At 48.0% G+C, this 13,848-nt stretch overlaps 1 protein-coding gene across 3 annotated transcripts; it reads right to left on the bottom strand.

The window, feature by feature from the left end:
* Window positions 1-2,784: 2,784 nt before the first annotated feature.
* On the bottom strand, window positions 2,785-13,211 carry LOC112220819 (fibroblast growth factor 18). 3 transcript variants are annotated; one of them, XM_042303001.1, is made up of 5 exons: window positions 11,577-13,211; window positions 7,050-7,089; window positions 6,643-6,823; window positions 5,219-5,325; window positions 2,785-4,924 (listed from the first exon to the last, which is right to left on the bottom strand). In XM_042303001.1, exons 1-5 carry the CDS (start codon window positions 11,606-11,608, stop codon window positions 4,658-4,660), a joined length of 627 nt encoding a protein of 208 aa, XP_042158935.1. In that variant the 5' UTR covers window positions 11,609-13,211; the 3' UTR covers window positions 2,785-4,657. The 3 variants fall into 3 exon arrangements, with proteins under 3 accessions (XP_042158935.1, XP_042158934.1, XP_042158933.1); XM_042303000.1 differs by having other exon boundaries at window positions 2,785-4,927; window positions 6,643-6,820; window positions 11,577-13,208; XM_042302999.1 differs by having other exon boundaries at window positions 2,785-4,927; window positions 11,577-13,206.
* Between the last annotated feature and the right edge of the window lie 637 nt (window positions 13,212-13,848).

The raw sequence follows: 13,848 nt of genomic DNA, 5'->3' as shown, positions 1-13,848 counted from the left end.
AATAATAATCATTTAGTACCAATTTGTACTGTAGTTTCAAATGCCAGAGTTCAATCAAACTCCAACCTGCAGAGCTTCCATTCCCTATTGTCCCTGGTCAAAAGCAGTGCACTAATATAAGGAATAGGGTTCCATTCATGACTGGGATAGCTGAGCCTCTTGGGTAGAGTTAGGGAGTAAATGTACTGTAGAAACAGGCTCCATACCAGCAGCCTTTATCCTTCACCAACGGATGGGTGGGTTAAACTTTTTATTCTAAGTTTGTGTTGGAGGGGGAAGAGTAGAGTGCCTGTGTTGTGGCAGGGTACCCTGAGGGTAAATAGCTGTTGTCAAATGGATGTGTGGGGTGGTGTAGAAATGTCTTTGTGTGACTGTGCACTGTCTTTTGTGTGACCCCCAATACCCTAACGTTTCACCCGAAGTCCTGAAATGTTAACTTTTTGGAGAAGTCAGAACTTTTTTAGAATTCTATTTTAACCTTAAGGGTTAGGTTTTGGGGTTAGGGGAAAATAAAAATGTTACACTCTTAACTCCTGAAATTTCACAAAAACAAAGCTCTGTGTGTGAGACTGTTTAGAGAGTGTGTGTGTGTGTGTGTGTGTGCGCGCGCACGCGCACGCGCGCGCTTACTCTGGGTTTGTCGGATTTGGGCCCATAATTCCTGGAGCTCTCAGGTCACAGTGCCGTTCTCACACATATTTGGCATTCTTTCCCCGAAATGATTACCATACACCTTCTACTCTGGGTTTGGCTCCGCAGAATATTTCCATCATTCCGAGAGGAACTGCAGCGATGTTCCAGAACCCCCTCCCCTACAGTTCAGATTCCTCACTCTCATGCTCCTGCCTTCCTTGGAATCCTCGGGTACAGCCCTTTTCCCCCCCTGAGTCAGCTGTTTGTGTCTGCCGACGTGATTGGGTCATTCGGCAGCGGCACCTCTATAAAGACCTCCCGGGAGGGATGGGGGAGTAGGTAGCGTGTAAGAGACCTGCTGCATCTCAATAGTCCAAAGTTGGTTGCTCCCTTTCCCTTGTTCCTTTCCTTCATCGGCTCAGATGTAAAAGAACTGGACAGGTGTAAGTAACTGGCCAGTAGGCTTTGCTTAGTTTCACCTATCCTGTTTTTACAGTTCAGTGCAGATTTAGGAAACGGAAGATTCTTTACAAATGCAGGGATGGCCAAAAACCAGCTGGAAACTTAGTAAAGCGGGGATCTCATGGTGAGAGACAAAATTTAAGAGGTAATAGAAGACTGTGAGGTAGAGAACCATGGTGGATGCCCTAATCTCCCAAAGGGGCCAAGAGGATTTAATACAGTAAATCAAGATTACATTTATTGTGATGCAACCATGTTGAAGTCTCATGGTAGTTCCCTGATAGTATTGTGTGTTGGGATGGTGGTGGAGGGTTGTTTTGTGTGGTGGGTTAGGTGGGATGAAGAGGGTTAAGTGTCGGCCTATATTCGTGGGTTGAGAGAAAGAATAAGAAAATGATACTACTGCTTTGCAGAAGCCTACTGTTATTTTCCACAATGCTTTCAGATCAGTGGTCAGGAATATAAGTAGAGTAAGAAATGCAGGTTTTGTTAAGCTAATAGGGCCATACAAGACCCACATGTTAATATTGTATCTATATATTTCCAAAAACGGAAACATGGCCTCACAAAGGAAACCTGTCGAGAAACCCCAAAATGGTAGATCAGCAGTGGCCGCACTCTCTTGTGGAAGACTTATGTTCCACATAGTTAAGTAAATATTGTCAATTTATGATGAAGGGGTTGTGTACCTGTGTATCGGTGGAGGCTGCTGAGGGGATGATGGCTTGTAATAATGGCTGGAACAGAGCGAATGGAATGGCATCAAACACATGGAAACCATGTCACCTAAAACCCTCACAAACTTCTACAGATGCACAATTGAGAGCATCCTGTCGGGCTGTATCACCGCCTGGTATAGCAACTGCACCGCCCACAACCGCAGGACTCACCAGAGGGTGGTGTGGTCTGCACAACGCATCACCGGGGGCAAACTACCTGCCCTCCAGGACACCTACAGCACCCAATGTCACAGGAAGACAAAAAAGATAATCAAGGACAACAACCACCCGAGCCACTGCCTGTTCACCCCGCTACCATCCAGAAGGTGAGGTCAGTACAGGTGCATCAAAGCTGGGACCAAGAGATTGAAAAATAGCTTCTATCTCAAGGCCATCAGACTGTTAAACAGCAATCAGTAACTCTGAGAGGATGCTGCCTACATACAAACTTGATATCATTGGCCACTCTAACAAATGGATCACTAGTCACTTTATTAATTCCACTTTAATAATGTTTGCATATGTTGCACTACTCATCCCAGATGTATGTACTGTATTTTATACCAACCACTGCATCTTGTCTATGTGGGTAGGTCATGGCCCATCCATATATGTATTTGTACATATTCCTATTCCATCCCTTTACTTAGATTTGTGTGTATTAGGTAGTAGTTGTGGAATTGTTAGATTACTTGTCAGATATTGCTGCAATGCCGGGAACTAGAAGCACAAGCATTTCACCATACTTGCAATAACATCTGCTATCCATGTGCATGTGACCAATCAATTTTGATTAGATTTTTTGATGTATTCAATACCATTCCGCTCCAGCCATTACCACGAGCCCGTCCTCCCCAATTAAGGTGCCACCAACCTCCTGTGCTGTGTATAGATGCTTTATGACACAGTAGACAGGTTTCTGTTTGCAGGTTTACTGACTTGAGAAAGACTGCTGCACACAGAGCTGAAATAAATAAAAGAAATCATTTTATAATAATAATATCAACAATTATAGTAACAATCATAAAAAGATCGCTTATTTAGGTTTTTTTTGGTCATCTTTATATAACTTTTAATAAATTGTTCCCTTTATATTTTGTGTATAAGACTTTGGTGTTCCACTGAATGTCCTGGTAGCAGCATTCTGTATCCATGGTATCGCACAGGAGCGTCATCCCCTGGGTCGTTTCTATAGCGACGCATATATGAAGAGAAGGCACCCTTCCCCCACGCGCCCGTCATCACCCTCTGATCCTATAAGAAGAGGGCATTCTGTCCTGGCAGTGGGAATTGGGGAGGTGTCATGGCGCTGGTCTCCAGTTGTCTTTGGTGGTCATTAGATTTGGTTTGTTTTTTGGTTCAGCTCGGTTTGTACATTCCAGTTCTTAAAGCTTCCGTCACTTCAGTGAGTTGCCAGGGGAGGTTGCCTTGGGGATAATTTAGGCCTCTAGTCCCTTTCTAGATTCCCCCCCAAATTGTCTTTGGTGCCCTTACACTCACATACTGTACATACATTCACATTCATTCACCCCAAGTCTCACAGATTCATCTCACCCAAGGGGGGTGAGACAGAGAGAAGTGAGTCAAAGCAGTCCATCCATTTCTCCACAGTGCCATTCTGTCTAGTCCCGTACTGTAGCTTGATCACCACTCCACTGGCTTCCTGTGTTCCTCGCGCTGTTTGTCCACCCTTTGCTCCACAGTTTCTCTCATGACGCCACTGTCTCATAGACTTTCAGTCTGTCCACCTGTCTGTCTCTCCTGTCTCTGTCTTTTGGTCCATTAAGTGGGTATCATCCAGTGAGTCCTGGACAGCGTCAGATAGCTGAACTGGTCCAAGCCTGTGAGTAAGGTTGGGTCTATCACGGTGTAGCTAGCTTAGCTACGTTTTAGCCCTCAGAGTTTAAACCGGCAGTTTCGAGAACACACTGAACTCATTCTTGTTTAGCAGAGCAATAGTGTTTACCTTAAAGCATGGCTGCTTGATAAACCTGCAAAGTGACCCTTTTTTTGTTTGTCCGTTCTAAACTAGTGATTAACTGGCCAGTGACAGTGCAGTAGCACCATTATGTTCAAGCTTGGAGGTTGGAGGGAAACGAGGCCTACACAAGTTGGAAAGCCTGGTCATCAGTTTAGCTAGCTTTCAGGGGCCTTGTCATAGTTTCTGGGCCTGGCAGGGGAGTGGGCCAGGTTGATGGGCTAGTTGTGATAGCAGGGCTACAAGCGAGTGGCCTTCGGTCAATGGACAGAGATCGTGGAGCCTGGGGCAGTGACGGCTTAGCAGGGCCAAGTGTCAAGTTAGTGGATGTACTATGGCACTAGCACAGTTAGTAAACCTACCAATCAGGGTCCAGAGGAGGGTACATGTTATCCCAGTAGCGGGAAGCGTTAGGTGGGGTCAGGAGTCTGGGTGTATCACTGGCCCACTATCGATCAGCTTCAGGTTAGCCAATTAGCATGTATTAATGTCCAGAGGAAGTGTCAATGTTATCCCATTATCGATTAACTTCAGGTTAGCCAATTAGCATGTATTAATGTCCAGAGGAAGGGTCAATGTTATCCCATTATCGATTAGCTTCAGGTTAGCCAATTAGCATGTATTAAAGTCCAGAGGAAGGGTCAATGTTATCCCATTATCGATTAGCTTCAGGTTAGCCAATTAGCATGTATTAAAGTCCAGAGGAAGGGTCAATGTTATCCCATTATCGATTAGCTTCAGGTTAGCCAATTAGCATGTATTAAAGTCCAGAGGAAGGGTCAATGTTATCCCGTTAGCAATTACTGAATAAGCAGGTACAGGTGGCAATGGGCAGTGGATGGAGGGTAGCCATTAGCGTTAGCTGCTAGCGGGGCCCGGTGGCACGGACCCGCTTGCTCCTCTTGTTGACCGTTGTGAAGCGGAAGGGAGTGGTTTCAGGGTACTCCCCGGGCGGGAAGCGCTTCATGAAGTGGACGTCCTGCTGGTTGGGCAGCGTGTGGGGGCCGCGGCGAGGTCGCCCCCGCTTGGTGAAGCCAACGTACCAGCCTGCGTAGCGTGATGACATCAATGCGGTGTAGTGGTTCTCTAGAACCTTCTCCACGAACACGCAGTCTTCACTTTTATTACTGGCCTTCTGAGAGAACAGAGACACGACCACACACACACACACGAACACACACACACACGAACACACACACACACACACACACACACACGAACACACACACACGGATAGAGAGAGAAAGAGGCATGAGGGAAGAGGCAGATCAGCAATCCATTTGAACACATTCAATCTGAACAAAAATCAAGGAATGCTCAGGAATGCTTCCAAACAGCACTTTTTTGGGGCATATTGTTGTGATTCATGCCATAAGCCTAATGACTGTAATTGTTTGAAAACATGAGAAAACAGAAGAGGTCTCACCTTTCCCACCAGCTTGCCACGGCGGTTCATGCACAGGTAGAAGTTGGTTTCTTTGCCACGGATTCTCACCTGGCTACCAAAGGTGTCGGCCTCCACTACAAGCTGGGCTTGTGAAGGGACAGACAGAGGGACAGACAGACGTTAGAGCCACAGACAGGTAGAGCACCAAAAACAAAAGGGACAGAAAATAAGGGAGGAGGAGGGGGGACGCAACTTGGCAGAGCGACAGATTATAGCCTGGGTTTGAACTGACAGATCAATCCCGGGCAGATGGCGAAGCGAGGACAGGCAGACATTTGGGTGAGTAGATGGTTAGTTGTCAAAGAAGCCTGTTCAGAGATGGTCTTACGGGAGACTGGTCATTACAAGTGGGGCTCATAAAAAAAAGACACAGAAAGACATGAGGACAGCCGACACAGAGCGAGGCTACAAAAGAAGAAGTCTAGCAAACACTGCAGGGGGGATTGTTGTTTTAAGTGTGTGTGTGTGTGTGTTCATCATGCCATTGTGAAGCTGATTCAGTGTATATTAAAGTACTGCTCCCCTTCTCTTGTAATAACACTGCGCTGACTCAATGTCTTTAGAGAGAGCGCTTGTGCCTGTTTTTAAAAGAAATCCCTGAAATGGTTCCTACATGACCTTAGTCAACAAAGGGGTCACAAGAAATCAATACCCTTCTCTCTCCCTCTTCTTCCCTTAACGCTCCCCTCCTCTCTCTCTCTCCCACTCTACATGTTTGCACCTTCAACCCTCGCTCTCTGTTCTTTTTTCCTCTCACAATGCTTTACTGCCATTGCCTGATGGCGTTAACCACAGTCTTTCTTCTTTTGAGAACCACTTGTCAAGAACAGATCTGCTCCCGGAGCAGTAATAAGGCTGGCCTTGAAGTGGTATGTTTGTGAAGAGCACGGTTGTGAATGTGAGAGCTGGTAACATGAACCCCATTCATCTGCACAGAGGAAGATGAACACCAGTGTTAACGTTGGGCATTTTTCCTGCATTGATCCTCTGCGGTTTGAGAATGGGTTATAGGCATAATTACAGACAAAGAGAGAAAGGGGAAGGGGGAGGAGTGGGGGAGGGATGGACGAGGGAGGGGAGGGGGAGGCAGCCTGCTGTTTTAAACCCAGAGAAGACAACGGGGAGGATGAAAAATCAATGGATAGATCGATGGAGGAGATGAGTTTCTAACACTGCCTAACACTCTACCTGGCAGGCCCCCCTCTCTCCTGCTTTCTTTCTCTTTCACTCTTTCTCTGTGTGTCTCTCTGGTGAATCATTGAGTCAGCAGTTGGTCGATGAGGTCTTTGTGCTCCTGGAGACAAGCTCCACTGCCCACGGCCAAGACTGGGAGGATTGAGGCGTGTGTGTGTGTGTGTGTGTGTGTGTGTACTTATGTGCCTGTCTGTGTGTGTGTGTCTTACCATATTTGTCTCCGTCCTCTCCGCGGGCACTGATGCGTCTCCCCAGCACCTGGACGTGTTTGCCGCTGGTGCGGCTGTAGAGCTGGTAGACCCGGTGGTGCCGCCGGCTCATAGCGTCTCTCACCCGGGTCTGGTTCTCCACGTGCACGCTGAAGTTAACCCCATCCACGCCAAACACCTGCTGCACACACGGGACACACGGGTCACAATCAGCATACTGCTACTGCATGCTCTCTCCTATCCCCCACTCCCTCCATCCTTGGGGGAAGGATACGAGGACACCATGAACGGCAACATGACGCAAAAATCCGAAGGTCCTAAATGCCTTTGTCAAGACGCGTTTATTGACATACACACATATCCATACAAACATGTGCTCACACACACGCGCATATCTAGCTTCTCACCTGCAATGGATTGCACATCACCAGCAACATCTGGATGCATCTGGAAAGAGAAAATAGGTTCAGTATATCTCTGATCCAAGAATTCCTCTCCTTCCATCCGTCTGATCCCTTCCCCAACACTGAGACCTATCCTTGGGAAACCAGAGAGAGCTTCTGGCTGGACTGCGGGACTCCCCGCTCCCTCAGATATTACATTTGTTTTTACATGTTATCATTTAGTAGACCCTCTTATCCAGAGCAACTTACAGTAGTGAGTGCATACATTTTTATATTTTTTTTTATGCTACAAGAGACAGACAGTCGCTGGTTCCCAAACCTTGTCACCCTTATTCTTATGTCAGCAGAACCACCAGCCTTGACACTTGACCTACGAAGAGGTGTCTATCAACAGACATTCTGTAGGTGAGTGTCAAGAGACATTCTGTAGGTGTCTATCAACAGACATTCTGTAGGTGTCTGTCAACAGACATTCTGTAGGTGTCTGTCAACAGACTTTCTGTAGGTGTCTGTCAACAGACATTCTGTACGTGTCTGTCAACAGACATTCTGTAGGTGTCTGTCAACAGACATTCTGTAGGTGTCTGTCAACAGACATTCTGTAGGTGTCTGTCAACAGACATTCTGTAGGTGTCTGTCAACAGACATTCTGTAGGTGTCTGTCAACAGACATTCTGTAGGTGTCTGTCAACAGACATTCTGTAGGTGTCTGTCAACAGACATTCTGTAGGTGTCTGTGTACAGACATTCTGTAGGTGTCTGTGTACAGACATTCTGTAGGTGTCTGTGTACAGACATTCTGTAGGTGTCTGTGTACAGACATTCTGTAGGTCTGTGTACAGACATTCTGTAGGTCTGTGTACAGACATTCTGTAGGTGTCTATCAATAGACATTCTGTAGGTGTGTGTCAACAGACATTCTGTTGGTGTCTATCAACAGACATTCTGTAGGTGTCTGTCAACAGACATTCTGTAGGTGTCTGTCAACAGACATTCTGTAGGTGTCTGTCAACAGACATTCTGTAGGTGTCTGTCAACAGACATTCTGTAGGTGTCTGTCAACAGACATTCTGTAGGTGTCTGTCAACAGACATTCTGTAGGTGTCTGTCAACAGACATTCTGTAGGTGTCTGTCAACAGACATTCTGTAGGTGTCTATCAATAGACATTCTGTAGGTGGGATTAGTTACAGGATGGGGTGGTGAGGTTGGCATGGCGACATGCGAGACAGACAAACAGACAGACATCCAGGGTCAGTCGGGGACAACACCCAGAGCCTCCATGTTTTCCTCCAGCAGATGCTCCATCAGAGCAGTTGGGAAACACAGACAGGGAAACCCTCTGACTGACACCTCTCCCACTCAACCACCTCTTGACCCCTACATGACTGTACTGTGCCATTGTGTAAGTAGCCATAATATCACTTGTGCGTGCGTGTGTGTGTGCGCTGTGGAGAAGAGCATGCACTGTCTCCTCTATCTCTCTCTTTCTCTCTCTCTCACTCTCTGTGTGTTCTACACTACAGCATGGAGAGGCAAGCTTGTTGAGTGAAGTGTTGCCAAATGCAGTACATACCTGTTTCTCTCCTCTCCTACCTGTTTCACTGTCCTCTCCTACCTGTCTCTCTCCTCTCCTACCTGTTTCTCTCTATTCTCCTACCGGTTTCTCTCTCCTCTCCTACCTGTTTTTCTCCTACCTGTTTCTCTCTCCTCTCCTACCTGTTTCTCTCCTACCTGTTTCTCTCTCCTCTCCTACCTGTTTCTCTCTCCTCTCCTACCTGTTTCTCTCCTACCTGTTTCTCTCTTCTCTCCTACCTGTTTCTCTCTCCTCTCCTACCTGTTTCTCTCCTACCTGTTTCTCTCTCCTCTCCTACCTGTTTCTCTCCTACCTGTTTCTCTCTTCTCTCCTGTTTTCTCTCTTCATCCTCACATATCCCTAGGTCTACCAGTCCCCCTCTCTCCCTTCCACTGTCCTCTCTCTCTCCCTCTCTCCCCTCCCTCTCTCTCCTGTCCCATGCTCAGTGTTTAGGGATGGAGGAGACTCCCCCACACACTGTCATGGCCTCACACACATGCAGATGTGGAGATGTGCGCTGGATGTGTGTGTGTGTGCATGTGGGGGGGAGCAGGAAGCTGACAGCTGGACTGAAGAAAAGACTGATGCACTGCAGGGTGAGAGTGAGAGAGAGGTGTCTGTGTACGGGGAGAGATAGGGAGTGACAGGGCGGGGAGAAAGGAGAAAGAGAGACTGTACTCCTACTGTACAAGTATTGCGGCTGGAGAGAAACAGGGGTGTCCCCATTTTTTTGTGGTGTGAGAGACAGGAAGACGAGAACGTGAAAAAGAGAAAGGTCTTGCATCCATCCACTGATGTGTACTCATAGACATACATGTACCTCACTCTTGACTCACTCAACCCACATATCCCACAACCCACACCAACCCAAACACACAAGAAGCCAAACTCCTTCCTATGCAACAGCACACGGGTGATCTTTCCCTTGGCTGGTGTATCAGCTCATAGGGGCTGCTAACAGATGCAGACACCAGGGGAACCAAAGCTGCATTCTGCCTGCGCAGCTGTAAAAGTGGCGGTGTCTTGTGCATTGTGAGGACTCTCAGCTGTTAAAACATCACTGCTGCGCCGCTGCCCGAGGACACGGAGAGAAAAGTGCTTCAGTTCTGGATTCTACCTCTCTCTTCCCGACCACAGACACTCACAGTATGCCAGTGAGGAAATGGCGAGCAGAGAAAGAGAAGACAGAAGAAATGGAGAAGAGAGGGAGAGTAGCAAAGATAGAGATGAAAAGGGACTGTAAGAGGGAGGTAATGGTTCTATAAGAGGGACCAATGGGGAAACCTGGTTGTCCGTTGGACCTGTGCCAAAACAAGCATCAAGCCGACATCATTAACCTGTGTCTCTGAAGTTCTCCCATGTTGAGTAGACGTTAAGGTAGAGTGGGCTGAGGTAGTGGGCCTCACTGTTGAGAAATGGTTCGAGTGGTAGGCCTCAGTGCAGAGCAGTAGGCCTCAGAGAGGAGTTGTGGTTTGAAAAGCAGAGCGGTAAGTCTCAGTGGTGGTTAAAGCAGTAACAGGCCCCAGTGTGGAGCAGTGGTTAGAGTAGCAGCGGGTCCCAGCGTGCAGCAGTGTTTTCTAAAAGAATAGCACTGTAGGTCTCATTGTGGTGTTGTGGTCAGAGGTGAAATAGGCCCCAGTGGGGAGCAGTAGCTCAGAGTCTAGACCATTGAACCAATGCTTGAGTTTGTGTAAAGCAGCCATTAGCCAGGCGAGCTAATATGTTGATCATAGATGTAACGTTCGTGTGGAGTGGTAGTTAGTAGCCGTGGTCTCGGTGAGTGAGGGGGAAATAAAAAAAGAGAGCCTGCATGGTAGAGGAGAAGATAACGTAGAAGAGGTGGTGGAGAGTTGAATCTTTCTCTTCATCTGACACTCTTAGGTTGTTATCCATTTATGAGAGAGAGAGAGAGAGAGAGAGAGAGAGAGAGAGCGAGAATGAGAGAGAATGAATGAGAGAGAGAATGAAAGAGAGAGAATGAGAGAGAGAGAGAATGAGAGAGAGAGAGAGAATGAGAGAGAGAGAGAAGAGAGAGAGAGAAGGAGAGAGAGAGAGAGAATGAGAGAGAGAGAGAGAGAAGAGAGAGAGAGAGAGAGAGAATGAGAGAGAGAGAGAGAGAGAGAGAGAGAATGAGAGAGAGAATGAGAGAGAGAGAGAGAGAGAGAGAGAGAGAAGAGAGAGAGAGAGAGAGAGAGAGAGAGAGAGAGAGAGAAGAGAGAGAGAATGAGAGAGAGAATGAGAGAGAGAGAGAGAGAGAGAGAGAGAGAGAGAGAATGAGAGAGAGAGAGAGAGAATGAGAGAGAGAGAGAGAGAGAGAGAATGAGAGAGAGAATGAGAGAGAGAGAGAATGAGAGAGAGAATGAGAGAGAGAGAGAGAGAGAGAGAGAGAGAGAGAAAGAGAATGAGAGAGAGAGAGAGAGAGATGATAACTATCTGGCGATGACTGCCATCTGGGAGAAGTACATTGGTCACAATGAAAGACAAATTAAATCCCTGGCTTCATTCTGTATCCTTTCACACAGCTGCAGTTGGCATGTATTTCACATTTTCAATGAAATATGGTTGCAGACTATGATCAAACGATAGTTTGTGATAGTGGTGGATTCAATGCAATATATTACTGTACTGTACTTCATATAGACCTTGAAATGGTCAACATCTACACCAGTAATAATCAGTTATAAACGTGTTTATGACAAGTCCTATGGGTGGCACAGCCCCAAACCTGACCCAAGGACCCCGACTAATTAGCCAATCACCTTCTTTGACACGTTTCTATGGTGACCGATGGGAAGAGATGAGACGTCGAATACCCAGGCCAGAGCATCCATGAACCATGCCCATCAAAAACTGCCGTGTCCATATGGTCAAAGACTAAACAACACACTGCAACAATCAAACAGAATGTGCTTCATATGGCAATAACATTCTTGATAAATGGTTAGAGGGACTTACAAGACAGCCAGCGTGGAGAGAAGGGACCGCATCGCTTCCCCCCTCCACTAGGGAACTTCGCCCAGAGTCAATCGCCTCGCTCGGTCAGAGCCGGTCCGACAGTCCGGAGAGTTCACTTGTGTTTTTATAATCCGCTGGACGGAGTGGAGGGTCAAAGAGTCAGCGGACACTCCCGTTGGCATCGGCGGCGTGGGTGTGAGGGCGCGGGCAGGGCGGGATGTGGGGCGGGGGGGGGCCTTGCCACTGTGACTGGAGGGCTACCTCTCTTGGCTGTCACGGTGGCCGGTGCAACGGGGAGGGGCGGGGCGCGGGGGGAGGTTAGGTCGTCAAACAGTTGCGCACCTCCGGGCTGGAGAGGAACAGGTGAAAGCGCGTTCAGGACTCATAGAGGCTAAACTCCAATCGACTCACCTGCTACGTATCAATAATTAAACTAATGTCAGTCAAAATCACTCCAATGTGATTTAGTGACGATGTTTTCTCCCGGTAATCTTATGCGTAATCCAGGTTCGTATTGGTGTTTTAGTGCGACAATAAAGTTTATACTAGGTCAATAACTTTATTCTGAGAGAAGTCCACATTAGAGACGAATTTGAAGAGATGAGACGCAGAATGAGGGATGGTAAAGGAGGAGTGGTTGTCTGGACGCAGGCTGGAGCACGCCCAAGGTCTCTAGTCCCTGCGAGGCAATGCCAGGCGCTGCGGGAGGCGGGGTACCTGGACGGGCTGGAGGCGAGGGCGGCGTGAAGAAGGGGCCTCTGCGGGCGCCGGGTGCTGCAGGGCGGGCTCGGTCATGGCTGCGACCCCACGATGGGTCACGAAGTCTCTGGCCCCGGGGACACCGAACAACAGTGTCAAATAATGTGGATAAGAGCCCGTAGCGGTCCAGCTCAGATGGAGATGGAGAGAGTTGAATGAAAGGGAGGAGGGGAGGGAGATAGAGGTAGGGATGGAGGGAGGGGGAGTTGGAGAGGATGGGAACAGCTGTGACTGGGTGGCGGACCCAGCCACCCGCGACAGCACGGAAATGACAGGCGCTCTCTGCACCTGATTTCTCGGACTTCCCCGACCGTTTCAACCGCTGGTTGCCTGGCTGCGGTCCTCCCTGAGCTCCGGCACAATACCAGCCAAAACAGAGCGCGATGACATCACCTCAAAAATGTTCGAAGGAAAAAATGCAATCCGATCTTTTTAGTAATTTTTTAAACGTAGAAAGTTAGCACTTTTCCTGTAAAGGCACCAAAGTCTGGATGGCTCAGTTGGAACCGACCGTTGCAGTGCAGAAGACACAGGTCCACTTCTCCTGTTTGTAAAGAAATTACAAGTGAATGCATGCGCTTCAACGACGTTTACCTAATCACATTGACAGATCACTCCAGAACCTGCACCGTCTCTCCCCTCTCTCTCGCTCTCTCTCACAGCCTCCCTCTTTCATTCAGTGACGAGAGGAAAGCACAGGAGAAGATACAGAAAGAACACAGCTGCGTCTATTCTCCAGCTACAGCATGTATATAAAAAGCGTTCTCCTTCCGCAAAAATGTCGTCTTTACGGTGGATGGGAGTGCTGTAAGGAAGAGGCGAGTCAGTCGGCAGGCACGAACCTCCAAGAAAAAACAGAACAAGATTTTAACAGCCGTGGATCAATCCACCCCTCCCTCCCACCAGCCCCCCCTCTCTCGCGTCTGCTCTCTATCTCTCCCCCGCTTCCCCTCTTTCTCTCCCTCCCTCTCTCTCTCTCTCTCTCTCTCTCTCTCACACACACACTTATTGGATCAAAATGAGATTAGTCAGTCGCTATGTGATGCCGACCAACTACACCAAAGGCGAAACCGTGTTGGAAATGTCACTGGCTGCAACAAAGGAGGAAGGGGGAACAGGGCTTAGTTTTTACAAATCTCCACAAAACACGGGTTTATGTGGGTTTCTCTGCGCTTTTGGAACCTTTCACTAGTCATTGGGGAATAACAGGGGCGAGTCACTTTTGCCCTCCGATTACTTCTCACCTCAGTTAAAAAGAAACCCGACCACTGCCACCCCTCTGCCCCTGACCCATGGTGGGGAGTGTGGGCTGAGGCGAGACCGCCAGAGCGGGGTGGGGGGGCACGACTAGCAGAGCAGACCCTCCAAGTAAATAATTACCGCTTTGAAAAGTGATGTTTTGTGACTCTTCGTTTCATAACTTATAACTTAAACCTTGAGGGGGAAATGAAACAGAGAATGAGAGACAGTCCGCTTGAAAAGCGGGAGGGCGGTATGTAAGCATGGACTCGGA

Source organism: Oncorhynchus tshawytscha, linkage group LG21 (assembly GCF_018296145.1).
Source record: "Oncorhynchus tshawytscha isolate Ot180627B linkage group LG21, Otsh_v2.0, whole genome shotgun sequence".
Lineage (NCBI taxonomy): Eukaryota > Metazoa > Chordata > Actinopteri > Salmoniformes > Salmonidae > Oncorhynchus > Oncorhynchus tshawytscha.
The sequence above is the reverse complement of the archived record's forward strand: the minus strand, read 5'-3'. Positions and strand labels throughout refer to the sequence as shown.